The sequence below is a fragment of the Chiloscyllium plagiosum genome, unplaced genomic scaffold (genome assembly GCF_037043375.1).
Source record: "Chiloscyllium plagiosum isolate Xiang-an unplaced genomic scaffold, Cpla_swu_hap1 HiC_scaffold_32, whole genome shotgun sequence".
Lineage (NCBI taxonomy): Eukaryota > Metazoa > Chordata > Chondrichthyes > Orectolobiformes > Hemiscylliidae > Chiloscyllium > Chiloscyllium plagiosum.
Genome location: NW_028270170.1, coordinates 10,048,992 through 10,076,866, shown reverse-complemented (window position 1 = coordinate 10,076,866; position 27,875 = coordinate 10,048,992). Strand labels below are relative to the sequence as shown.

General features: G+C 43.1%; 1 protein-coding gene across 4 annotated transcripts in view; it reads left to right on the top strand.

Annotated features, from left to right (window-relative positions):
- cacnb1 (calcium voltage-gated channel auxiliary subunit beta 1) overlaps positions 1 to 27,875 on the top strand; it is a 278,199-nt gene that overhangs the window by 60,215 nt on the left and 190,109 nt on the right. Inside the window, exon 1 of one of the 4 annotated variants that reach the window (XM_087977771.1) lies at positions 12,184 to 12,311. The exons of the other annotated variants lie outside the window; for them this stretch is intronic. Within the exon in view, the coding sequence (XP_087833897.1) occupies positions 12,288 to 12,311 (24 nt within the window). The 5' untranslated portion in view covers positions 12,184 to 12,287. Of the gene's footprint in view, positions 1 to 12,183; positions 12,312 to 27,875 lie in introns of those variants that run through there. 4 annotated transcript variants of the gene reach the window in all.

The window sequence follows — 27,875 nt, the reverse complement described above, 5'->3', positions numbered from 1 at the left end:
AAAAGGGACAAATATTAATTGGAGTATGATAAGATCCCTGTTGGATTGCGTACCTTTGAGTAAATTGTTTCCGTGATCTTCTCCATGAATCTTAAGCTTGATGAACTGCAGAGGACAATTAAATGTAATGGCACATCAATCCAGCCCATTGTCTTAAATGTCCTTTAACTGCAATTTAAAATGTTGCGAAGTGCTCAGCACGTTTCAGTTGCCTACAGGCTCAGACAAGGGCAGGCTACTTTGCAAAGTGTACCAGTGCCTCAAAGGTTTTGGGATGGCTTGCTGGTTTCAAAGTGAAGGTGATAATGGGGAGCCTCAAACCCATTCAGGTCAAACCATTAAGTTCTTTGGGGAGTTTCGTTAATGGGTTAAGGAGGGCTGTGCATTTAATGTCTATGAGTGAAGATGAAACTACTTCTGAAGTGTGTTGGTATGTTATTTACAGTGCTTTCTGCAATTCATTAGATTGTCTACTTCACACTTTGTTGCTTTGACTTCCAGCTCTTCTTGCGGTTTGATGAAGCCTGGGTGTAGATACAGGGAAAAGTAAATAATCATAGACTGTAAGCATTCATTGGAAGCAGACTTAAGCAATCAAACATCGAACAACTGAACACTTTCATTAGTGGGCTGTATGATGTGTAACCTAATAAATTTCGGGTGCAATGAGGAGAGCAGGAGAAACATAGAAAACAGGGAAGTTGGGAATCCATCAGATTTGCTGTGCCATTCGAAAAGATAATTACTGATTTTCCATTTGAACACAATCCTCCTGCTCTCTCTCCCCATATCTTTTGATGCAGCTTTCATGGTGAAGAGTTTCATAGGTTCACCATTCTCTGTGTGCAAGGAACTCTCCTTTTATCTCAGTCCAAAGTGGCCTACCTCATTTCCTGTGACTGTGACCCCTTATTCCTTGTGTGGGATATAGGTAAAGCAGTGTTACTTCTGCAATTATAATTGCTTTTGCAAGGTAAATGAACTCACACCAGTGTATAACTGTTTCAGCCAAGAGCTGAGTTAACAAGAATGAAAACTATGTGAAGGAAATATATAATTGTTTTTGTATTAGCTAAAATGTGCATACAAGAATGAAATGTGCCTGCAAACAATGGTAGATGTTACAGACAAATAGATAAGGTGCTGTGAGGGGAGGGGGTGTAGGTTAAGCTAGATATGCCTGTACAAACAGTTACAAGCGTCTGTTTCCCGCTTCAGCAAAAACAAACAAAAAGGACCACCATTAAGAGGTCATAAAGCTCGGAGTGAAGGAGGAAAAGAAGGAAATATCGCTTTGGTAAGCACAGAAACAGATGGCAGTGAAGAAGGATAAATAACAATAAGACCACAGAGGGAGGTGGTCAAACGGCCTTGTGAGGCCAGAGATAAACATTTTGTCACGGACAAGGCTGGATGAGTTCAGAGATAAACAGCCGGGTTTAGATTAGAAACAGATGTAAACAAGGGAGGAACAATGGGAGGAGGGAAGAGAAACGAATTACATAAATATTGTGTACTCGTTAAATTCGGTGTGTGTGTGTGTGTGTGGACACCACACCCCTCTTGCAGGAGCATAATAAACGATACGACTGATTCAGATCTTGTCTCGGACTGAAATTATTGAAGTGAGTGAGCTTTGTTTCTCACACTTGGCCAGAGAAAACATCATCCCCGCATGGAGTCTGTCCAGCCCTTCCTGCATTGAAATCCTCCTCCAATGCCATTGAAAAATAGACATTCTGAAGATGAACTTTTGACTGTAAGAGTTAATGTTTCAGATTGTGGGTTGAACCTTCATTTGACTGTTTGACCATGTCACTGTACTCAAGCCTGCTGCCTTTCTGATATTCTATCTTCTTTACTCTGCAAGTCCCTGTTACAGCTGCCACCTGCCTTTTAAGGGTAAGAACAGCAGTTTAGTTTCTATCTCCTGCGGTGTTGAGAGATACTAATTAGGTGCTGAATTTGCTCTGCAACCCCCACCCTCACCCCCCCCCTCGTATTCAAACATAGCTCCACTTGACGTCAGGACCCCAATCCCAGATTGAAAATCAAGCCCAATATTTCAGGATGTTTGACCTGAGCTCCATTGACACAGATTGGCATTGCACTGTTACTGCTGCCTCCCTCTCCACAGATGCCTGATCTGTCTTTGAGCATTTTCTGATCTATTTTACACTTCCAGCATTCACTGGATGTTGCTTATTTGAAGCTCAATTAAAATATTTGTTATCTTCTAAGACGTGTAATTAAAAAACTGGCACAAATGCAAAAGGAAAGTATGTTTGTTCCAGGTGGGTCTGCTGGAATCAGTTTGCAATTTAGGTTATTTTAAGCATGGCAATGGAATTATGAAAGTTCAATCATTCATGCTCCATCTGCTTTGTAATCTTGAATAAACTTTGATCCGTTTCTTGTCTTTGTGTCGAACCACCCTGGGCATGTAAACATAAAGAATACCCTATTAGGAGGACCAGACATCATCTGATATAGATTCTAAACAGCCCCATTATTATCAGCCAAGAGTCTGGCATCCAAATTGCTGGTGTGAAATGAATTACACAGCAAGCGAGCAGTGACAGATCAGGAGCATTACTTTGTTTTTACAGAGCTTCCAGCCAATTTGTATTCTGAAAGGAGAAGTGGCTCCACCTTTTGGTAGGAGGACTATTGAACTCTTGGCACTTGCAGCTTCATAAACAGCCAATCCAAGCCATTGGTGAGACTGCCCATTAAATTAAGTGTGGACAGGCAGGTGGCTGGAAGAACAAGGAAAGGACACCAGTGTTCTCAAAGATCCATCCCACCCTGGCAATGCTTTTCTACAACCTCTACCACTGGGGAGAAGGTGCAGAAGCCTGAACACTCGCACCAGCCGATTTTGCAACAGTTTCTATCCTACCGTTGTTAGAATACTGAATGGACTCACAAACTCTTAACATTCACCTGTATCTGTGTCTTTGTTTTTGCCACTGTTTACCTATTATTTACTATCTCTGCTACTTAACTCTGTGATCTGCCTGTATTGCTCGCGAGACAAACCTTTTCACTGTACCTTGGTACACGTGACAATAAATTCAATTTAATTCAATAATCACTTTAAAGTGTGATAACCAGAACCACACTACGGTCCTCTAGGTGTGATCGCCTGGTGGTTCCAGTAAATTTACGAGTGTATTTTCTGTTGGTGCACAGATTTTGTGTGCTTTAAGGTACATTGCAAAAATTATATTTTATGTTGGAAATCTGGGATTAATTTAGCTTTGTCAGGCTGCCTGAGATCGTTGGCAGCTGATTGCTCATTTTAAAACACCTTCCTCACAAAGCCTCCTTTGATCTTGCACTGCGTTTTTTAACCTAATATTCAGTTACATTAGGCCAACTGAATAGATTTTTCTTTGACACGTTCTGCTAAGTCTTGGGTGCAAATGGTCATGCAAATTCAAAAGAGAAGAGAATTTAGCAAGCTATAGAAAAAAAAAGATTGGAATTACTTCCTTCTGTATAATGAATGTGTCTCAAGGCAGCTTTGATGGAACTGTATGGGAGAGACTCCTAAATATTGAAAAGAAGGCAACTTGGCTGAAAACAGGAGTGATAGTTATGTGCTGAAAATGTGTTGCTGGAAAAGCGCAGCAGGTCAGGCAGCATCCACAGAACAGGAGAATCGATGTTTCGGGCATGAGCCCTTCTTCAGGAATGAATTCCCTGAAGAAGGGCTTATGCCCGAAACGTCGATTCTCCTGCTCCTTGGATGCTGCCTGACCTGCTGCGCTTTTCCAGCAACACATTTTCAGCTCTGATCTCCAGCATCTGCAGTCCTCACTTTCTCCTCAGTGATAGTTATGTGTTAAATTAAAATGGCAAGATACATTTATTAGCATCACATTCCTTTTGGCACAGTAGAAATAGATCTTGAAGTACCCTGATTCAGTTGTATAGAGTGAAAAACCACCTGTATAATTGGATTTGGCCATATAATTCTGAGTAGAAAGATTTTTGTTTAGAACAACAAGAAGAAATTATATTTATAAAGCACCTTTGACTTCACAAATATCTTCTGAAGAGCGCTACCAAAACAAATGGACTCCAACTCTGAAGGAGACATTTCAGCAGATGATCAAAAATTCAATTCAAGAAGTCAATTTTAAAGAGTGTCTCAAAGGAGGAGAGAGCGGTTTCTGGAGGGAATTCTAGACAACTGAAAACATGACTGCCAGCAGCACAGGGAATTTTACGATTGATATATAGAACAGTAACGTGGGAAGAATTAATTATCAGAACTCAAATAAAAGAAGCAGATAACCCTCTTGGATCATTATAGTGAACTCTTCAATTAATTACTGTGTAATTATAAGGAGTCAAATTCGGATAAGTTGACATTTCAGTTCTGGTGATGTTATCCACCTGTAACATCGGAAATCCAATGTACAGTAAATCCAATATACAGTAATTGAAGAGTTCACCATCGGAAATCCAATACAAGGATGGCTATGATATACCAGAACTTCAGATTGCTCACTCTGAGTTAACCAATCCTGTGTGTGCTTGTCTTATGGAAGATGTAGAATGTAGGGAAATAGATGGTGGCATCTTGAAAAATGTCCATATTACAGAGGGGGCGGTGCTGAATGTCTTGAAATGCATAAATCTCCAGGACCTGATCAGATGTACCCAGAACACTGTGGAAAACGAGGGAAATGATTGCTGTGCTCCTTGTTGAGATATTTATATCATCGATAATCACAGGTGAGGTGCCAGAAGACTGGAGGTTGGCTAACGTGGTGCCACTATTTAAGAAAGGCGTTAAGGAAGAGCCAGGGAACTTTTGACCAGTGAACCAGACGTCAGTGGTGGGCAAGTTGTTGGAGGGAATCCTGAGGGACAAGATTTACATGTATTTGGAAAGGCAAGGACTGTTTAGGGATAGTCGGCATGGCTTTGTATATGGGAAACCATGTCTCAGAAACTTTATTGAATTTTTTGAAGAAGTAACAAAGGGATTGATGAGGGCAGAGTGGTGCACATGATCTGTATGGACTTCAGTAAGGCATTCAACAAGGTTTCCCCATGGGAGACTGGTTAGCAAGGTTAGATCTCACAGAATACAGGGAGAGCTAGCCATTTGGATACAGAACTGGCTCAAAGGTAGAAGACAGAGGGTGGTGGTGGAGGGTTGTTTTTCGGACTGGAGGCTTGTGACCAGTGGAGTGCCACAAGGATCAATGCTGGGTCCACTACTTTTCATCATTTATATAAATGATTTGGATGTGAACATAAGAGGTATAGTTAGTAAGTTTGCAGATGACACCAAAATTGGAGGTGTAGTGGACAACGAAGAAGGTTACCTCAGAGTACAATGAGATCTTGATCAGATGGGCTGAGGAGTGGCAGATGGAGTTTAATTTAGATAAATGCAAGGTGCTGCATTTCGGAAAAGCAAATTATACACTTAATGGAAAGGTACTAGGCAGTGTTGTTGAACAAAGAGACCTTGGAGTGCAGGTTCATAATTCCTTGAAATTAGAGTCACAGGTGGTTAGGATAGTGAAGAACGCGTTTGGTATGCTTTCCTTTATTGGTCAGAGTATTGAGTACAGGAGTTGGAAGGTGATGTTGCAGCTGTGCAGGACAATGGTTAGGCCACTTTTGGAATATTATGTGCAATTCTGGTCTCCTTCCTATCGGAAGGATGTTGTGAAACCTAAAAGGGCTTCAGAAAGATTTACAAGGATATTTCCAGGATTGGAGGATCTGAGCTATAGGGAGTGGCCGAATAGGCTGGGGCTGTTTTCCCTGGAGCGTCGGAGGCTGACAGGTGACCTTTATAGAGGTTTATAAAACCATGAGGGCATGGATAGGACAAACAGACAAGGTCTTTTCCCTGGGGTGGGGGAGACTGAACTGGAGGGCATAGGTTTAGGGTGAGACGGGAAAGATATAAAAGGGGCCTAAAGGGCAACTTTTTCACACAGAATGTGGTGTGTGTATGGAATGAGCTGCTGAGGAAGTGGTGGAGGCGGGTACGATCACAGCATTTAAAAGGCTTCTGGAAGAGTTTAAAGGGATATGGGCCAAATACTGGCAAATGGGACTAGATTAGGTTAAGATACCTAGTTGGCGTGGACGGGTTGGACCAAGGGGTCTGTTTCTGGGCTGTACACCTCTATTTCCCTATGATTCTGACTGTGCCAACGAATTAGAGCAAAGTTAAGCCACACTAAAACGCATTGGGGAGAATTTTGGACAGAGTGACCATAACTCTGGTTGACAAAGGTTATGGAAAATTATAAGGATGGGCCAGGAAAAGAGCTCTGAACTGGGGAAAGGCTACTTTTATGAAGATAAGGTATGATTTTCCCCAGTCAGACTAGGAGCAGCTACTTGCAACTAAAACTGTCAGAGCAATGGGAGGCACACAACGAGGAAATAGAAAAAGAACAGGTCAAATATGTTCCCATTAAACACAGAGGGTGGGACAGAGACAAGAGAAATGTCAAGGGATATAAAGGTTAGGGTTAAGAAGAGAAGCTGATGGGAGTTAGAGGGGTCAGTATAGCACAACCTCAGGAAAAATATGAACAATTCAGTGGGGACTTACAAAGGAGATTCAGCAAACAAAGGGAGAGCATGAAAAAGCATTCGTGGATCGAATTTAAAAAAAGCCAAAGGTTTTGTTTTGAATATATAAAGAGGAAGAAATAAATTAGGAAGTTGTAGGGCCCATTTAGGAACTTAAATGTGATCTCTGTGAACCTGAAAGATATGGGCAGAATCATACAAATCATCGAATCCCTACAGTGTGGAAACAGGCCATTTGGCCCAACCAGTCCATACCAACCCTCTGAAGAGTAACCCACCCAAACCCATTTCCCTCTGACTAATGCACCTAACACAATGGGCAATTTAGCATAGCCAATCCACCTAATCTGCACATCTTTGGATTGTTGGAGGAAAATGGGGAGAATGTGCAAACTCCACACAGACAGTCCACCGAGGCTGGAATCGAACCTGGGTCCCTGGAGCAGTAGTGCTAACCACTGAGCCACCATGCCACCCATTCCTCAATGAATGTGTTGCATTGGTTTTAAATAATGGAAAAGGACAGTGCAGATATAGACATCAGAAATTAGTGTTAAGAGAAAGAGGAGAGATACTAACAGGTTTAGTTAAAAATGGATAAATCCTCAGGCTTGTGAGTTGTATCCCAGGCTGCTGAGGGAGGCTTGGATGGAGGGGAGCTGGCAGTATGTTTCAAATCCTCTCAGGCCACAGGTGAGATGTCAGAGGATTGAGGGGTGGCTAATGTGTGGATGGGCAGACCAAGAAATTACAGGGCAGTTGGAGAAAGTGTTGGGGAAGTTATTAGAAAGAACTTTGAGGGACAGAATTCATCTGCACCACAAGAAACACCAATTATTCAAAGAGCATTAGGATTGTTAAGGGTTTAGCACATTTGATTGAATGTTTTGATAAGGTAACCAGGAATGTTGATCAGGCTAATACACTTAATGTAATGCATAGACTTTAACAAGGATTTTGATGTCATCTCTCACGAAAGTCTCGTCAGAAAAGTAAGAGCACATAGTGAGGTGAAAAGAAGGAACAGAGGGTGATGGGAGAGAGACATTCCTGTATCCAGGGGGGTTTCACAGTACTTAGTGCATCGGCCTGTGCTGTTAATGGTGTACATTAATGATTTGGGCTTAAATGTTAGGAAAATGATCAAGAAGTTTGTGGATGACACAAGTATTGTTTAATGGATTGCAAAGAAGTTGGAAATGTCCATTAACTGCCTTTCCTGCTTGTTGTACATGTAGACATGTTTATGTCCATGTGGTATTATGTTCCCATGAGAATGTTGTATGTCGCTTTCTGATGCTGGGAATGTAAGTTTATGTGTATGTGATTTTTTTTCTTTGCTCAGTGGCCGTTAAGGGAAACTTTCCAAAGGTTTTGCCAAGCTCTAGGTAAACTTTACACAAGTGCAGGTATTGGCTTCTGAGCACATTCAAATCTAAAGTTTCTGGCCCGAGTCAACAAGCAAGCAGCTCTTTTTCTGTTTGTCTGCTCCTGCCTCATTCTTGTGTCATCCTCGTAAATCAGTTCAGTGTGTCAGTCCTGTTTACGCAATGATGCAAAAGCGCGAGGTTATAAACACTTGGAGTGTGTTCTAGTCTCTGCCACAACTTAATATTCAAGTAAAAGAGTAAGAAGAGTTTTTTAAAAAAAGAGGAAAAGCAAAGTTGCTTACAGCTCAGTTTATAAAGAAAGATAGCAACATCATAATTTGGAGACGCCAGTGTTGGACTGGGGTGTACAACGTTAAAAATCCCACAACACCAGGTTATAGTCCAACAGGTTTATTTGGGAAGCACTAGTTTTCGGAGCGCTGCTCCTTCGTCAGGTGGTTGATGAAGGACCAGCGCTCTGAAAGCTAATGCTTCCAAATAAACCTGTTGGACTATAACCTGGTGTTGTGTGATTTTTAGCATCATTATAGCATGTCTCTGCTACAATATAGTATTCCAAAATATTCTGTATTTCTGCAAAGGATGTTGCTATACTCTCAGTGTTAATATCAGGGCTGATTATTTCTCCAGTTTAATTATTTCAGTAGAGTGTTCTCCTTTCACCTTGCTGTTCTCAAGGTTCAGAACAAGCTGTGGTTCCACAGACACCTCACTATTTGTTATCGTTAGATTTGAGTTGTGTGCAGCAAGTTGTTATTCATTTATACAAGGCCCCTACTGTAATAAAACATCCTAACTTGATTTACAGGAGAGTTATTTCTGGAGCAAAAGAGCTGTGCCATCGTGGTAATATCACTGGACTTGTAATCCAGAATGCTAGGCTCATGTTCTGGGGATATGGGTTCAAATCCCAACATGGTTGGTGTTGAAATTTGAATTCAATGAAAAACTGCAGTAAAAAGCTAGCCTATTACTGAGCATGTTGTTTCTTGTTAAATACCCATTTGGTTCACTAATTCTATCAGGTAAGCACATCTTACCTGGACTGGCCTACACATGAGGAGAAAGTGAGGACTGCAGAACCAACTCAACCGCCCCGTGGCTCAACACTTCAACTCCCCGCCCCACTCTGCCAAGGACATGCAGGTCCTTGGCCTCCTCCATCGCCAGACCATGGCAACACGACGCCTGGAGGAAGAGTGCCTCATCTTCTGCCTAGGAACCCTCCAACCACAAGGGATGAATGCAGATTTCTCCAGCTTCCTCATTTCCCCTCCCCCCTCCTTATCTCAGTCCCAACCCTCGGACTCAGCACCGCCTTCTTGACCTGCAATCTTCTTCCCGACCTCTCCGCCCACACCCCTTCTCTGGCCTATTACCCTCACCTTAACCTCCTTCCACCTATCGCACTCCCAACGCCCGTTCCCCAAGTCCCTCCTCCCTACCTTTTATCTTAGCCTGCTTGGCACACCCTCCTCATTCCTGAAGAAGGGCTTATGCCCGAAACGTCGATTCTCCTGCTCCTTGGATGCTGCCTGACCTGCTGCGCTTTTCCAGCAACACATTGTTTCAGCTCTGGCCTATACATGACTGCACACCCAATGTGGTTGACTCTGTTCTGCCCTCTAGGCATTTAGGAGTGGGTAATAACGTTTATGAAGGACAATTTTTAATGAAGAAAGGGAGCAATTAAAGCAGGTATCTCTTGCTCAAGAGGGAATTTTGAAGGTGCGTCTTAAAGAAAGAAAGACATGTAGAAAGATTTAGGGTTCAAATTCAGAACCTTTTGACTCAGGCAGCCAAAACTGTAACCACCAAATGGTGGAGCAATTAAAATGGGGTGTGAGGTAGACTGCAGAAAGAAAGGGGAACATTTCAGGAGCAGTAATCAGGGTATCGTAAGGTTTAGGCTGGCGATGGAAAAGGACAGAGAAACATCTAGTGTCAGAATAACTCACTGTCAGAAATATTTATGGGCTGAATGTCCTCCTGGTGTTCCCTCATTATAGTCTCGATGGGCTGAATGTCCTCCTAGTGTTCCCTCATTATAGTCTCGATGGGCTGAATGTCCTCCTCCTACTGTTCCCACATTACAGTCTCGATGGGCTGAATGTCCTCCTCCTACTGTTCCCACATTATAATCTCGATGGGCTGAATGTCCTCCTGGTGTTCCTACATTATAGTCTCGATGGGCTGAATGTCCTCCTGGTGTTCGTGCATTATAGTCTCGATGGGCTGAATGTCCTCCTGGTGTTCGTGCATTATAGTCTCGATGGGCTGAATGTCCTCCTGGTGTTCCCACATTATAGTCTCGATGGGCTGAATGTCCTCCTGGTGTTCCCTCATTATAGTCTCGATGGGCTGAATGTCCTCCTGGTGTTCGTACATTATAGTCTCGATGGGCTGAATGTCCTCCTGGTGTTCCTTCATTATAGTCTCGATGGGCTGAATGTCCTCCTGGTGTTCCTTCATTGTAGTCTCGATGGCTTGCATGTGTTGCTCCCGTTCCTCACTCAAGCCACTCAAGATCTCGATGTCCTCCTGCTGTTGCTCAATGACAGGTTTGGGGACTTATGGGATCGCCCTGCTGTGATGTCACCTTTCGAAGGCTGAATTGTGTAGGCATGTTTTGTTGCCCACACTGGATGGCTCAGTGGCTCAGTCCTGATAAAGGGCTTCTGCCCAATCTTCCTGCTCCTCGGATGCTGCCTGACTGGCTGTGCTTTTCCAGCACCAGTCTAACCTAGACTCTGATTTCCAGCATCTGCAGTCCTCACTTTTGTCTAACTGTCAGAAAGGCAACTGCAGTGGGGTAAGAAAGGAGCTGACCCAGATAGAGTAAATTAGAAATGAATGTCAGCAGGTGAGACTGTCATTGCCACCTTTAAAGAAGAGAGGGTCCTGCTCATGGTGTATTCTCACGAAGTGGAAGGAAGGGCAGACAAATGCAGAGCTCCCTGACTGACAAAAGGAAAAGAGATTAAGGTGAAGAAGGAAAATAAAAGCTTCTCTCATGAAAGTTCCAGATTAATCATACAACTGGAAACAGGCGAAACCTAGAAGATTTAGAGAGGAATAATGTAAGCAAATAAGAGAAGCAAAGAGAGGAGAAAAGGCTAGTAGCTAACTTAAAAAACAACCCCGAAAGGCAGCGACAGGAACGTGAAGAATATAAAGCTGATTAAAGGAGGAGTGGGATAGTATTAGGGAGTGGGATAGTATTAGGGAGTGGGATAGTATTAGGGACTGAAAAGTCGATGGAGACATAGTTGAGACATTAAATAAAAACTGTCTTTAGCGAGGAAGGAGATTCTGTGCAGGGCATGAAGAAAGAGAAAATAATTTTGATACTTACAAAGGAGCAGGTATCAATTAAGGTCGATCGGGTACCAGAAGCAGATGAGATGCCCTCTGGGAGGTGAGAAACCACAGGCCAGTCAGTGTAACTTTAGTGGAGGGGAAACTTTTTGAAATGATTATTTGGGACAAATTTAATGGTAACTTGGGCAAAAAAGAAAGGTCATTGTGGACTTGTTGAGGACAGACTGTGTTTAACTCACTTTTTGGAATTTTTTTTGTTGAGATAGCAGCAAGTGTTGATGAGGGTAATACTGTTGGCGTGGTGAATTTGGTAGAATGCTGCAGAACAAAGTTAGAGCTTATGGGATAAACAAGATAACAGCAGCTTGGATCCAGAATTGAAAGGATGACTCAGGAGATGATTAATGATCGTTAGTTTTTGGACTGGAGGAAGTTGGTTATGAAATTTCCCAGGGATCTGAGTGAGAGCCCTAGCTTTTCCTGATATACCTTGCTGACCACTTCCTTGGTATGCAAGGCACATTTGCAAAATTTTGGAATAATACAAAACCTGGAAGCATTGTGAGAAAAACAGTGTGGAACTTCAGAAACAACTGGAAGGTGAAATTTTAATGCAGCGAAGTGTGGCATCATTTATTTTGACATGAAGAACATGAAAAGGCGATATAAAATAAAGGATGCAATTCTGAAGTGGGTGCAGGAGCGGAGGAATCTGGGTGGGTATGTGCAGAAGTCATTGGAGGTGGCAGAACGGGTTGAGCATGTGATTAATGAAGCAATCATGATGAATTGGTGAAGGCTTGACTGCATTTCCTCGAGAAAAGAATATTTGACCGAGGGGTGCAAACTCGTGAGGGGTCTGGACAGAGTGGAAAGGAGAAAATGTTTTGCACTGGTGGAGGTTTCAACAAATAATGATTTAAGATAATCGGCAATGGAGGCAATTTTCACACAGCCAAGAGCTGGAAGGTCCTGCCTCATTGTGCTGGAGACATGCTTCATCAAAGAATTCACAAGGTTGGTGAATTGTTATCTCAACAGGAAGAATGTGTGGGGGAGACGTGAGGGAGGAGAACTACTCCTTTAGTGTACCAGCAAAGATGTGATGGGCTGAATGGCCTCCTTCTTTGCTGTAAATATCCACTGCTTCCATAATTCAGGAGGCCAGGATTGGATGTGTGAGGACTGTGAGGCTGAAGGAGATGAGAGAGAATAACGAGGGGCCCGGACCCTAGAGGGACTTGAAAGCAAGACAGTGCATGATCAAAAGTCAAAGTAGGTTTCTTAGCACAGGGAGAGCAATACCTGAAGCATGTAAGGACATGAGCAGCCCAAGAATTTAGGTGACCTAAAGGTGATGCAGGGTAGAATGTGAGAGATATGCCTGAAGTGTGTTGTGATAGTAGAGTCTAGTCAGGGCCATAAAAGACAGCAATTTGATTCATGAGCTGGCTATTGCAACCAACCTGTTCTGCCCTTCCCTAATGCACCAATTACTATCATGACAGAGACACATTTTAGCTGGAATTATTGAAAAACGATGTGAAGCTTATTCTGATTTCCCTTCTTCAGGACAGTGTTCCTGCCACTAGCTGAGATCAGCTTCAATAAAACAAACCAGTGGAGGATACTAGAGAATAGAAAGCCAGGCAGAAAAGGCAAGTGTCGCTTACACCTCTTTCTGCCTGTCCCAGGGGAATTGAATGTTCTGTTTGTAATGTGGCTGAATAACAAGTCAGCGCTTAATGGGTGTGAGTGTTGTGTGAGTGTGTGTGTTGTGTGCGTGTATGTGTGTGTGTTGTGTGTGTGTTGTGTGCGTTACGTGTCTATTGTGTGAGTGTGTGTGTTGTGTGCGTGTGTGTTGTGAGTGTGTGTGTTGTGTGCGTGTATGTGTGTGTGTTTTGTGTGTGTTGTGTGCGTGTATGTGTCTATTGTGTGAGTGTGTGTGTTGTGTGCGTGTGTGTGTGAGTGTGTGTGTGTTGTGTGTGTGTGTGTGTTGTGTTCGTGTGTGTGTGTGTGTGTGTGTTGAGCCTCGATTTGAAACATGCTCCACTGCCTTGCCTTCCAAGTTATTATGTTACATAAACAGGGTTTGTGTTGACAAGTGCTGATGAGGTGATCAGAGTGTTCAGTTCTAACAAAAACAGCGATGGAGATTGATCACGTCTCAACGTGCAGCTGTTGCTAGGCAAAACTCTCTTCCCTCTGGAGTCATCAAGTAAATTGACCATTCATCTTTCCTACTTCCATTTAAATAAAACGTCTGCCCATTTTACCCTGACACAATCAATAAACTTTATGCTCAGCTGCCTGTGTACAGATAAAGCACCTCTGGGATCTAGGGCCTGATATTAGTTACACAGTCTGATGCTTTATATTGACATGTGTGTGTTTATTTATTCACCTGTGTGCTCAACATTATGAAACAGAATGGACTGTCGCTGTCATGTGTGTAACCTATCTCTCTAAAATAAGAGGTGAGGAATTTAGTTCGAACAACCTATTATAAACAATCATCCAAGTTAAGTGCATTTGCATCTTATAATAAACATCAAGCAAAACGTGTGATCCATTAAATAAATGATTAGGGTACAATTATATAATGAAATGCCAGTGTATGGCATCTGCTCGTTTTATTCAGTAGCATGGTTAAGTTTGGGTTGTCAGGTTTTGCTTTGGACTCCATGCTGGTCCAGTGTAATATCAGGGGTTCCCTCCCAGGGATGGGAGCTCTCTCTGAACCCCTGTGGGATAGATACTGAAGGCTTGATTGTAGGCATATGCCAGCCAACCTTCCTCCTTCAATCCATGCTGCCAAAGAAAGCCTTATTTCCATGTCTTTGTGGGATCCTGCTGTGTACAGAATGGACACTTTTGCCCACAAACTTATCTCTGAGTAATTATGGAATATGAGATCTTCTGAGGAAGAAGACAAGGTCATGCCCATGGTCTGCACATTCCTAGTTTGACCAGAGAGTACCTGACAGCTATCAGCATTCCTTGGGCTGGAGTTTTGGATTGATGAAAGGACCTAGTTGTTAGACTGGGTCTGAAGCAGGTGGTGATAAAACCAACAAGAGGGAAAAACATACTTAACCTCATTCTTACGAATCTGCCAGCTGCAGATGTATCTGTCCATGTCAGTATTGGTAAGAGTGACCACCCCACAGTCCTTGTGGAGACAAAGTCCAGCTGTCACATTGAGAATCGTCTCCATTGAGTTGTGTGACACTATCACCATCCTTCAAACAGATGTAGCAACTCCAGATTGGCGTCCATGAAATTGTACTTGAACACAATCTGTAACCTCATGGTCTGGCATGGTTGAATAGAGAGTGCAGCACCAGGCATACCTAAAAATGAGGTGTTGGCCTGGTGAAAACATGCCAAACCACATAAGCAGCGAGTGATAGACAGCTAACCACTGGATCAGATCTAAGCTCTGCAGTCTTACCCCGTGCAGTCACGAATGGTGATGGACAATTGAACAACTCACTGAAGGAGGAGGCTTCACAAATTTCCCAATCCTCAATGCTGGAAGAGCCCCGAACATCAGTCCATAGGATAAGGCTGAAGCTTTCGCAGAAATCTTCAACCAGAAATGCTGAGTGGATGATCCAACTCAGCCTGCTCCATGGTGCCCGGTGTTTCAGATATCAGTCTTCAGCTGACTCGATTCACTCCACGTGATATCAAGAAATGGCTGGAGGCACTGGACAGTGCAAAAACTATGAGGCCTGACAACATTCCAGCAATATTACTGAAGATTTACGCTCTAGAACTTGCCAATCCCCTAGCCAAGCTGTTCCAGTACAGTTATAAAACAGGCATGTACTGGACAATGTGGGAAATTGCCCAGTTGTGAACTGTATAGAAAAATCTGAACAAATCCAACCTGTCCAATTACTGCCCCATCAGCCTACTCTCGATCATCAGTAAAGTAATGGATGATTTCATCAACAATACTGTCAAGCATCACCTGCTCAGCAATAACCTGCTCAGTGATGCCCAGTTTGGATTCCACCAGGGTCACTCATTACAGCCGTGGTTCAAACATGGACAAAAGCGCTGGATTCCAGAGGTGAGGTGAGAGTGACAGCCCTTGACATTTAAGGCACATTCGACTGAGTGTGGCATCAAGGAGCCCTAGCAAAACTGAGGTCAATTATCCACCTCTCCGCTGGTTGGAGTCATACCTGGCACATTGGAGGATGGTTGTGGTTGTTGGAGGTCAGTCATCTTCAGCTGCAGGACATCTCTGCAGGAGTTCCTCAGGGTCATGTTCTTGGCCCAACCATCTTCAGCTGCTTCATCAATGACCTTCCCTCCATCATAAGGTCAGAAATGGGGATGTTCACAGATGATTGCATAACATTCAGCACCCTTCGTAACTCCACAGATGCTGAAGCAATCTAGGTTTAAGTGCTACATGAACTGGACAATATCCAGGTTTGGACTGACAAGTGGCAAGAAAGGTGAAAGTGAGGACTGCAGATGCTGGAGATCAGAGTCTAGATTAGAGTGGTACTGGAAAAGCACAGCAGGTCAGGCAGCATCTGAGGAGCTGGAAAAATCGACGTTTCAGGCAAAATCCCTTCACCAAACAAATGCCAGGGATTGACCATTACCAATAAGTGACAATTTAACCACTGCCCCTTGAAAATCAGTGGTAACCATCATTTGAATCCCCCACTACCAACATCCTCAGGGTTCCCATTGACCAGAAACTCAACTGGACTTGCCACATAAACTGTGGCCACAACAGCAGGTCAGAGACAAGGAATACTGTAGTGAGTAACTCACCTCTGACTCCCCAAAGCCTCTCCTCCACCTACAGGGCAAAAGTCAGGAGTGTGATGGAATACTCCCCACTTGCCTGGATGGGTGCAGCTCCAACAACACTCAAGAAGCTTGACACCATCCAGGACAAAGCTGCCCACTTGGTCGACACCACATCCACAAGCATCCACTCCCTCCATCACTGACAGTAGCAGCAGTGTTTACTAACTACAAGAGGCACTGCAGAAATTCAAAGTTCCTTAGGCAACACCTTCTATACTCACAACCACTTCCGTCCAGAAGGACAAGGGCAGCAGATACATGGGAACACCATCACTGGGTCAAAATCCAGGAATTCCCTTCCTAGTGACATTATAAGTCTACCTACAGCACATGGACTGTCGTGGTACAAGAAGGCAGCTCACCACCACCTTCTCAAGGATACCTAGGGACGGGTGATAAACGCTGACCAGGTCAGCAACACCCACATCCCACGAATAAATTTAAAAATTACTTTTCTGGGTGGATGGTTCCTGAGCAATGAAATCATTGGGATGTGTCAGACAGGAATCACCAGGACAGTGTGATGAGTTTTCTTCCCTGAAAGACGTTGATGAACAGGTCAGGTTTTTAATGAAAATCTGGCATCAGCTCATTCATGACTACGTCAGTGAATTCATTTTCACTCTTGTTCTGACATCTCTCTCCCTGTTAAACAACAGTTCACTAAATTGTTTATTAAACAACAAAATTTACAAGCGCAATGTTTCTTCAATTGAAGAGCCAAGTGTGTTATCTTTTTGCCTGTCAAACATATACATTATTCATCAGATTTATTAAAGCACATGACAGAACATTTCAAGTTTAACGTTACAAATGGTGCAATAAAATTCAACCATGTCTCCATACGACATGTTTCTCTTTGGTGTCTCTATACAATTGCAATACTATTAAATACTTACAATATGAAAGGTAAAGTCCCCATCATCTTGCCAGACTTGCTGCTCCCTCATGAGGGAGAGGTGACTGTTGGTTGTTTAACCTGAGAGTCACCATGCCTCAAGCAACAGGAGAGATTGAGAAGGAGAGACCGTAAGGATAACCTTAGATCACGCAGGAATTGAACCCACGCTGTTGGTGTTGCTGTGCATTGCAACTTAGCTGTCCAACCAACTGAACTAATGGATTCGCAAAAGATAAACTGATGAGATGGGCTCATCAAGAAATGTGAGAAAAGGCTGCTGCCAGGAAGAGGAAGTCACATTTAACCTCTTCTGAATCTGGCAATTGCAATTTATTTTGTACTCTTTTGAAATACTCCCATCATTGACATGCTAAACCTTCATCATGCATACATTACAGCTCATCCATTAGTCTGCCTTATGTAACCGACTCGATTCAAAGACCTGACTATTTATCACTCCCATTCTTGTCAACCTCCCAAATGCTTCCCATTTCAAATTCTTTGCACAGTTTTGTTCGCTGTCACCACAGCAGCCTGTGCCAAATATACTTTCTTGGCTGCAGTCTCAACCTGAGAATCCAGGCAGTGTGGAAGTAGGCCATTCGGCCCATTGACTACTCACTGACTGTCTGAAGAGCATCCCACCCAGACACCTCCGCTACCCCATCGCTGTAGCCCTGCATTACTCACGGCTAATCCAACTGGCCTGCACACCATGGGCAATTTTGAATATCCAATCCACCTAACCTGCACATCTTTGGACTGTGGGAGGAAACCCACGCAGATACGGGGAGAATGTGCAAACTCCACACAGACAGTCGCCTGAGATTGGAATCGAACCCAGGTCCTTGGTGCTATGAGCAGTAGTGCTAACCACTGAGCCACCATGTACCCCTTTTTGGTGTCTCTGTACAATTGTAAATACACTTAATATTTACAATATGAAAGGTAAAGTAGCCATTGTCTTACCAGACCATAGGGCTGCTCTCTCATTGGAGAGAGATGACTGATGGTTGTTTAACCTAAGGGTCACCATGCCTCAAGCAAAGCCTATCTTGGCCTATTGTTTTTTTCCCCAAAGTGTTCCCTCTCTCTCTCTCTCTCTCTCTCTCACTCTCACTCTCACCCTCACAACCATTAAAACCCCAACCACCACTTCTCTTGCTCCCTGGTGCACTTCACTTGGAGTGAGAACCCTGAGTTATGATGCCATTGAGGATCTCCCTTCCCAACTCGATGGCCATCCAGGGCTTTCCGTCAGCTTTGAAAGCCCACCCGGTGCTGGGGGAGTGCTGCACTACTGAAGGTGCAGAGCTTCATCTAAAACATTAAACGGAGGCCCTGTCTCCTCCTCCAGGTGGATGTAAAAGATCCGATTGCACCACTTAGAGGAACAGCAGCTCCATTGTCTTGGCTAATACTTGTCTTTCAGTGAAGCTCCAGAGAAATAAGTCATCCAGTTATTCTCACATTAGTATCTGTGGCCCTATAGTGGTAGAGATCTTAATGAGATGCTTTGCAAAGCTGAAGGTCAAATGAAGGTGTTGCTTCTTTAGGGTTTGTGTTGAGAGTAGAGAGTAATAAAGAATACAGGGTACGGTAAGATAAAGGTTTCCTCTTGTGGGTTATAGGTAAAGCAGTGTTTCTTCTGCAATCATAATTGCTTATGCAAGGTAAATGAACTCACACCAGTGTATAATTGTTTCAGCCAAGAGCTGAGTTAACAAGAATGAAAACTATGTGAAGGAAATATATAATTGCTTTTGTATTAGCTAAAATGTGCATACAAGAATGAAATGTGCCTGCAAACGATGTTACAGACAAATAAATAAGGTGCTGTGAGGGGAGGGGGTTAAACTAGATATGCCTGTACAAACAGTAGTTATAAGCATAGAACATAGAACATTACAGCACAGTACAGGCCCTTCGGCCCTCGATGTTGCGCCGCCCTGTCACACTAATCTGAAGCCCATCCTACCTACACTATTCCATGTACGCCCATATGCCTGTCCAATGACGACTTAAATGTACTTAAACTTGGTGAATCTACTATCATTGCAAGCAAAGCATTCCATACCCTTACTACTCTCTGAGTAAAGAAACTACCTCTGACATCTGTCTTATACCTATCTCCCCTCTCTTTAAAGTTGTGTCCCCTCGTGTTTGCCGTTCCCATATTTGGAAAAAGGCTCATGTCCACCCTATCTAACCCTCTGATTATCTTGTATGTCTCTATTAAGTCACCTCTCAACCTTCTTCTCTCTAACGAGAATAGCCTCAAGTCCCTCAGCCTTTCCTCGTAAGACGTTCCTTCCATACCAGGCAACATCCTAGTAAATCTCCTCTGCACCCTTTCCAAAGCTTCCACATCCTTCTTATAATGCGGTGACCAGAACTGTACACAATACTCCAAGTGTGGCCGTACCAGAGCTTTGTACAGCGGCAGCATAACCTCCTGATTCCGGAACTCAATCCCTCTATTAATAAAGGCCAAAACACTGTATGCCTTCTTAACACCCCTGTCAATCTGTGGCAATTTTCAGGGATCTGTGTACGTGGACACCACGATCTCTCTGCTCATCTGCACTCCCAAGAATCTTACCATTAGCCCAGTACTTTGCATTCCGATTACTCCGTCCAAAGTGTATCACCTCACACTTGCCCACATTAAACTCCATTTGCCACCTCTCAGCCCAGCTCTGCATCCTATCTATGTCTCTCTGCAACCTACTACATCCTTCGTCACTATCCACAACTCCACCGACCTTAGTGTCGTCCACAAATTTACTAACCCACCCTTCTAAGCCCTCATCCAGGTCATTTATAAAAATGACGAACAGCAGTGGACCCAACACCGACCCTTGCAGTATGCCGCAAGTAACTGGACACCAGGATGAACATGTTCCATCAACTACAACCCTCTGTTTTCTTTCAGCAAGCCAATTACTGATCCAAACTGCTATGTCTCCCACAATCCCATTCCTCCGCATTTTGTATAATAGCCTACTGTGGGGAACCTTATCGAACACCTTGCTGAAATCCATATACACCACATCAACCGGTTTACTCTCATCTACCTGTTTGGTCACTTTGTCAAAAAAGTCAATAAAATTCATTAGGCACGACCTACCCTTCACTAAACCGTGCTGACTGTCCCTGGTCAGATTATTCTTTTCCAGATGGTTATAAATCCTATCTCTTATAACCTTTTCCAACACTTTACCAACAGCTGAAGTGACACTCACTGGTCTGTAATTACCGGGGTTGTCTCTACTACCCTTTTTGAACAAGGGAACCACATTTGCTATCCTCCAGTCCTCAGGCACTATTCCTGTAGACAATGATGATTTGAAGATCAATGCCAAAGGCTCGGCAATCTCTTCCCTTGCTTCCCAGAGGATCCTAGGATAGATCCCATCCGGCCCAGGGGACTTTCTATTTTCACACTCTGCAGTATTTCTAATACCTCTTCCTTGTGAACCTCAATCTCTTCTAGTCTAAGCATCTGTTTCCCACTTCTGCAAAAACAAGAACAAACCACCATCAGGAAGTCATGAGGTCATAAGGTCATAACAAGTAAGGGAAAGAGATGGTAGTGAAGGAGGATATACCTAACAATGGCCCACAGCAGGATGTGGTCAAACGGTCTTGTAAGGCCAGAATAAGCATTTTGTCACAGACAAGGCCGGATAAGGCAAGAGATGCACAAGAGTAATGGGTGCCGGTCTTAGAGAAGTGGGAGATGTAAACAAGGGAGGAGCAATGGGAGGAGGGAAGAGGAACGAATTATATAAATATTGTGTACTCGTTAAACATGGTGTGTGTGTGACTATTTTGTAAATAGACACCACACCCCTCTTGCAAGAGCATAATAAAACGATACGACTGATTCAGATCTTGTCTCGGACTGAAATTATTGAAGTGCGTGAGCTTCGTTTCTCACACTCTCAATGAAACCTTTAACAGTAAATGTTAAAAATGGATTCAGTACCAAACCACCATCTTTGATGGAGGGAAAAGAGGGTAATTAACACCCCTTACCACACCCAGGGAGGGCAGGAAATGGCCTAGAGCATTACTTCCCCAGTCTGCCACTGTGCACCAACTTCCAAGCTGTTAAATTGCTCCCAGGCATTTGGAAGCCAGAGACCAACTAGAAAATCTCAGCCAGCTTTGTTACAAAGATACTTCGTTATTAATGTGTTTGAGAATTTGTGTTAAAAGGATTGTGGACAGTGGTTCACTTGAAGAGCCAGAGCAAATATCTGGACTCTTAATTTCAAAAGGCATGATTAAAAACAAAACACACTGGGGTCTGTTTTAAGAAGACACTGTGTGGAAGTCAGATAGCTTAAGCTAATTACTTGGACTTATTTACTGGCAATCACATGCCTAGGTTTAGGGCTGTCAGGAGTTAATCCTTTTGGATATTATTTGGAATTCAAAAGTAATGCCAGTCATCGAGTTATTTAGAAACATAATTATTTATACTTACACACTTCAAAATCTGATTTGCATCTTTGTCAATTCTATCATTTTATTGTATATTTAAGAAAAGCCTGATTGATGGATCTTTATATTCTCTCCCTAATATATAGAAATTCACCAAAGATCCTCAGACAGCACCTTCCAAACCCATGACCACTTCCATCTAGAATGACAGAGGCATGGGAACGCAGCCACCTTCAAATTCCCTCCAAGCCACTCACCATCCTGACCTGGAAAGATATCACCATTCCTTTACTGTAATTGGGTCAAAATTCCGGAAATCCCTCTCTAACGTGGGACTCCAATTGTCGGTCGAACCACAATAAGTGGACTGCAACAGTTCAAGAAGGCAGCTCACTACCACCACCTCCAGGGCAACTAGGGAATGGGCAATAAATGCTGACCCAGCCAGTGACACCCACATCCCACAGATTAATAAATTATAAATATGGATAAAATATATAATTGCCATATCAGTAACTAGGTAGACCCTTTAAATTTATATTGTAACCAGTGGAGTGGTGGGATGAGAGAGATAAAGGACACTTAAGTCATTTGTAACAGCCTCATTTAACTGTCCTTAGTAATTTAGAGGGCTGGAGGAGCCAAATTGGCTATCTGTCCCTGAGAATAGACAGCCTTGATCCACCCTCTGTACAATTAAATGGTTCTCGTTGTGCTTCAACCATCAGGACTTATGGTACAGATTGATTTTAGAAAGTTACCTCAAACTTGGCTAAACTCCAAACCACTGAATCCGCATTACATTAAAAAAAAAAGCTGGCACAAATTAGCTTCAAGATTACGGAACACATGAGGACAAAAATAAATACACCAAGGATGGAGTTGAGAGACTGGCACACTGCACAGTCATGTTAATCTCAGGTACCATCTGGCACTGTGCCTGACCTCAGCGCAGCCAAAACATTCAGTTTGTGAACTCTACACCAAAAAAACAGAAAGCAGGAAACATCAACTAAATCTAAACTATTAATAGAAAGCCAATTAACAAATGCAGGTGCAATTGAAAGAGAGAGATCAAGGAGACAGAGAGGAAGAATATTTTAAAAATGACTATTGACTTTTAAGTATAAGAAAATATCCACCACTAATTTTCATCTGAGAGAATGAGACCTCATACTTTTTAAAACAATGTTCAACAGTTTTCTCAGTTTGTGAGGCTTTTAACATCCCCCTCAGTCTCGAATGCACCAGTCTGTAACTTTTTCAGCTCTTTTCAATGGGGAAGATGGAATTAGATACTGCAAGGTCACGTTTACTTTTGTCAATTCAATGCTGAGTCATCAGTAAAGACTGCAACTGAGTCAAAATCCCAGTGAAGGAGGATAGCAACTGTGATAGCCCTGTCTCTCTTTCCCTGTTTAATCATTACATGCACAGTTGTAAAGTTGTTTTCTGATTTCCTCCACAATAAATAGGGGTGGCAGAGTGACACAGTGGTTAGCACTGCTGCCTCACAGCGCCAGAGACCAGGGTTCAATTCCCACCTCAGGCAACTGTCTGTGTTGAGTTTGCACATTCTCCCCGTGTCTGTGTGGCTTTGCTCCGGTTTCCTCCCACAATCCAAAAAGGTGCAGGTTAGGTGAATTGGCCGTGCTAAATTGCCTATAGTGTTAGATGAAGGGGTAAATGTAGGGGAATGGGTCTGGGTGGGTTGCTCTTCGGAGGGTCGGTGTGGACTTGTTGGGCCGAAGGGCCTGTTTCCACGCTGTAATATAATCTGAAACAGTCAGCACTGAGAGCCTCACTGTTTAATATTACAAAACCAACACGTTATGCAACTTGGAGTCTCCAGCATTATAGCATAAACACCCACACACGTAGTCAACGTTGAGGACTTACAGCTGACCAGGACCAGAGGAACAATGGGTCCTTCTTTGATCACCTTTAAACACCAGATAATCACACCAATGATTCGATTGCCTTATTCCTCAGAAGGCTTCAATGTTCCACATGTGTCTGCAATCTAATTTGTAGCCAGCCGTTGTTTTTATTTAATGTGGCTTCAGTGGTTTGGGGTTTAGCAGAGTTGGAGGTTGCTTTCTCTGATGGTTCTGTAAATTAAGTCCTGATGGTTGAAGCATAAGAGAACCGTGAGATTGTTTTGCTGTTTTTCAAGAAGGAGGTTAATCTCCCTCCCACACTGTCGTTAATAAAGCCCAGCGATGAATCTCAGAAAGGCAGGTCTCCAAATATACCCAGCAATCTGATTTTCTGCCCTCCCAGTGCACCACAATGTCCACACAGCTCGATCAGAATTGGAAGGTGACTCTTGCACAACTAAATTGATATTGAAGGAGCTGTGATGGCCTAGTGGTCTTATCACTGGACTGTTAATTCAGAGACCCAGGGGATGTTCTGGGGACATGAGGTGGAATTTGAATTCAATTTTAAAGAAAATCTGGAATTAAGAGTCTGACCATGATCATGTATCCATTGTGGATTATTAGGAAAACCCCATTTGGTTCACTAATGTCCATTCGGGAAGGAAACTGCCATTCTCACCTGATCTGGCCTACATGTGACTCCAGACCCACAGCAATGAGATTGACTCTCAACTGCCCTCTGGGGTGATTAGGGATGGGCAATTAATGCTGGCCTAGCCAGAAATATCCACATCCCAGGAATGAATGAAAAATATCAGTATGAAATATGATACTATCCATTGTATTATAAGTGTGCACGTACTTTTCCCATGACTTTTCCCATGAACATATTTTTCAAAAGTACTGGGGGAGTGCTACACTGTCAGGGCTCCCATCATTTGGATGAAACATTAAATCAAGTCAAAAACCAACCTATCAGGTCAGTGTAAATGCCCGACAGTGCTGTTCAGGAAAAGAGCAAGGAGTTCCCCTAAGCATCTCGACAAACATTTACCCCTTAATCAAAACCACCAAACTAAATCTGGTGAAGATCCCATTGCTATTTGTAAGAGGTTACTGTCTGCACTGATTCCTTGTAACTCTGCACTAGTTACAGCTTGCCATCTTGAAAATGTCCTCTTTATCCCAACTCTCCTCCCAGTCATCTAACCATGTATCCACTAACCTTTGCCACACTGTGTGTTGTTTTCTTTCAATTTGATACCATTCTTTTAAATATTTTTATTGAAAGAATGTTTCTTTACAAAATTATAAAATTACAAAAATATGAAAATGTAACATAACAACAGTAATAAACAACAGACCAACTACTATACTACTCTACAAAAGAACTCACAACTACATTCATTACACATCAATAAATAAATAAGTAAATAAACAACGCTGCTCAGCGTAACAAGACCTCAGCTCTCAACCTTTGAGAGCATCAATTATTAAACCTATATTTGTTCGAAATTCTTCCTCTCAGGACATTGGCCTTATTAAACCAAACAAACCAAACCATGGCCAAACAAAAGCCCTAATGAAAATGGCAGACAGATCTGCTTCCAAATAATTCAAAAAGGGCTGCCATGTCTTATAAAAGTTGTCAATTTTCTGATGCACCATGTTTGTACGTCCAAAAGAATGTGTTCCATAATTAAATGACAGACCCGGTGAGGGGGGGGGGGGGGGGGGGGGGGCAGGGTTCTCAGACACCCAGCACATCAAAATGTTCTTCCTCACACAAAAAGTGAGGATGTTAAAAAGCTTTCTCCCATGTACATCTAAGGGAGATAAATTCGGCGAACCCAGGAGAAGAGAAACTGAGTCCACCTTGATTTCGGTCCCTAAAACCCTCTCTATGACTCCTGCCACAGCGCTTCTATACACACACAGCCTTTGGCAGGACCACAGACATTGAGTGAGGGTACCTGTATTTATTTTACACTTGGGGCACATTGAAGACGCACCATGCTTAAATTTTGCAAGACAATCTGGGGCCAGATAAGCCTATGAAGAATCTTTAACTGCTTAGCATGAGTCCTATTACACATCGAAATCCCCCTCACATTCTCACAAATGTCCTCCCAAGTTTCCAGAGTGACCCTAACTCTCTCTCTCAGACCTCCCTATTTCTTGAATTCATCCGAGGAGGGATATGGGCCGGGTGCCGGTAGGTGGGACTAGATTGGTTGGGATATCTTTTCGGCGTAGACGGGTTGGACCGAAGGGTCTGTTTCTATGCTGTACATCTCTATGACTCCAAATGATAGAGAATACTCACTGAAAGAGTGCTGTTAGCTTGAAGCACCTTCTTTTCCCTATCAGATCTATAACCCTCAGTCAGAAGTGTAGTCTCCTTTCAAATAAAATCTCTGATCTGAAAAAAATCCATACTTAAGAGTTATTTGACCAAATGACATCAACATTTTATCTTCAAACAGGTCAGCCAAACAAGAGACTCCCCTATCCATCCAGGATCCATTGCCCCTGGCCAGAAACCTGGCATACCAACTATGAGAGTATGGAAAGATATTTTAGACATATTACCCCCAATCTGTCTCATTGCCCTCCACGCTTTGACAGTATTAATAATTATTGGATTGCAGCAATGTTCCGCAACTATTAGCATTTTTGTCCAGAAAAAACAGGTTCATAAGAGGGCACTTTATCTGGGAGGCCTCAATTCCAACCATATTGACGCTAAGTCCTCACAAAAGATAGAAGGGAGCTCAATTGATATGTTCTGACAACCGGGAGATCCACTCCTCCCAACCCCTGGGGCATTTGCAATTTTGTAAGCTTGATAAGAGGCCGCTTATGACACCAAATAAAAGAACTAAACCAACCATTTCCGAAATCTGAAATAAGTCTGAAACATTTGTCGAGGAAAAAGCAAGGGAGGCATCCAGAGAGGGTATAATACGTGAGGAAGAACTTGCATTTTAATAAGAGCAGCTTGACCTAGCTGTGATATTGGAAGGGCCGCCCATCTTTGAAGGTCTTGTTTCATCTTGTCAAACAAATGAACAAAATTAGCCTTGAATAATTGATCAAAACTAGGGGTAACAGAGAGGCCCAAATAAAGAAAGCCTCTCTGTACCCACTTAAAGGGGAACCCACCTTCGACGTCCAATATTTCCCTAAAACCCCCATAGGCATAGCCTCCGAATTTAAAAAATTGATCTTGTGACCTGAGAAAAAGCCAAATGAATCAAATAGGGCCCCGTAACCACCAGGTTCGAAAGAAAAATGAGAACATCATCCACATATAATGTGATCCTATGCACCTTCGACCCTACCTTTGGGCCAGGTATATTAGGGTCCCCACAAATGGCCTCTGCCAGCAGCTCAGTCACCAAAGGTGAAAGGGGACAGCCTTGCCGACTGCCCCTACCAATGTTAAAATGATCAGACCTTATAGCATTAGTGAGAACCGCCGCCAGAGGATCACTGTAAAGGACCTTTACCCATCGAGTAAACACTTCACCCAGGCCAAACCACTGCAGAGTATTAAAAAGATAGGGCCATTCCAGCCAGTCAAATGCCTTCTCTGCATCTGAGGAAATCACCAATCCTTGAACTGACTGTTGCTGGCACACTTCAATCATGTTAAGCAGTCTCCGAATGATACCATTCTTAACTTCCTTGCTTAATCAGGGTGAGCTTCTCCCATCGCTAGGATCTTCCTTCCTGCCTGGAATATATCTTTGCTGTGAGGCATGAACCATTTTCTTACATACCTGTCTTTGTTTCTCAACTGTCTTTTCTGCTAAACTCTTTCCCATGTCCATTCCAGCCAACTCTGTCCTCATCCTTACTGCTCATTCCTGACGAAGGGCTTATGCCTGAAACATCAACTCTCCTGCTCCTCGGATGCTGCCTGTCCGGCTGTGCTTTCCCAGCAATACACTCTTCGACTTTGACCTCCAGCATCTGCAGTCCTCACTGTCTCCTCATTATTATTAGCCTTATTTATCTTCGAAACTGGAGTAGGCCATTCAGTCCCTCGAACCTGTTCCTCCATTCAGTGAGATCACCGGATGGAAAGGGATAGACCAGATCTAAAAGTTGAAGTTCTAAATTGGAGGAAGGCCAATTTTGACGGTATTAGGCAAGAACTTTCAAAAGCTGATTGGAGGCAGATGTTCGCAGGTAAAGGGACGGCTAGAAAATGGGAAGCCTTCAGAAATGAGATAACAAGAATCCAGAGAAAGTATATTCCTGTCAGGGTGAAAGGGAAGGCTGGTAGGTATATGGAATGCTGGATGACTAAAGAAATTGACGGTTTGGTTAAGAAAAAGAAGGAAGCATATGTCAGGTATAGACAGGATAGATCGAGTGAATCCTAAGATGAGTATAAAGAAAGTAGGAGTATACTTAAGAGGGAAATCAGGTGGGCAAAATGGGGACATGAGCGAGCTTTGACAAACAGAGTACAGGAGAATCCAAAGGGTTTTT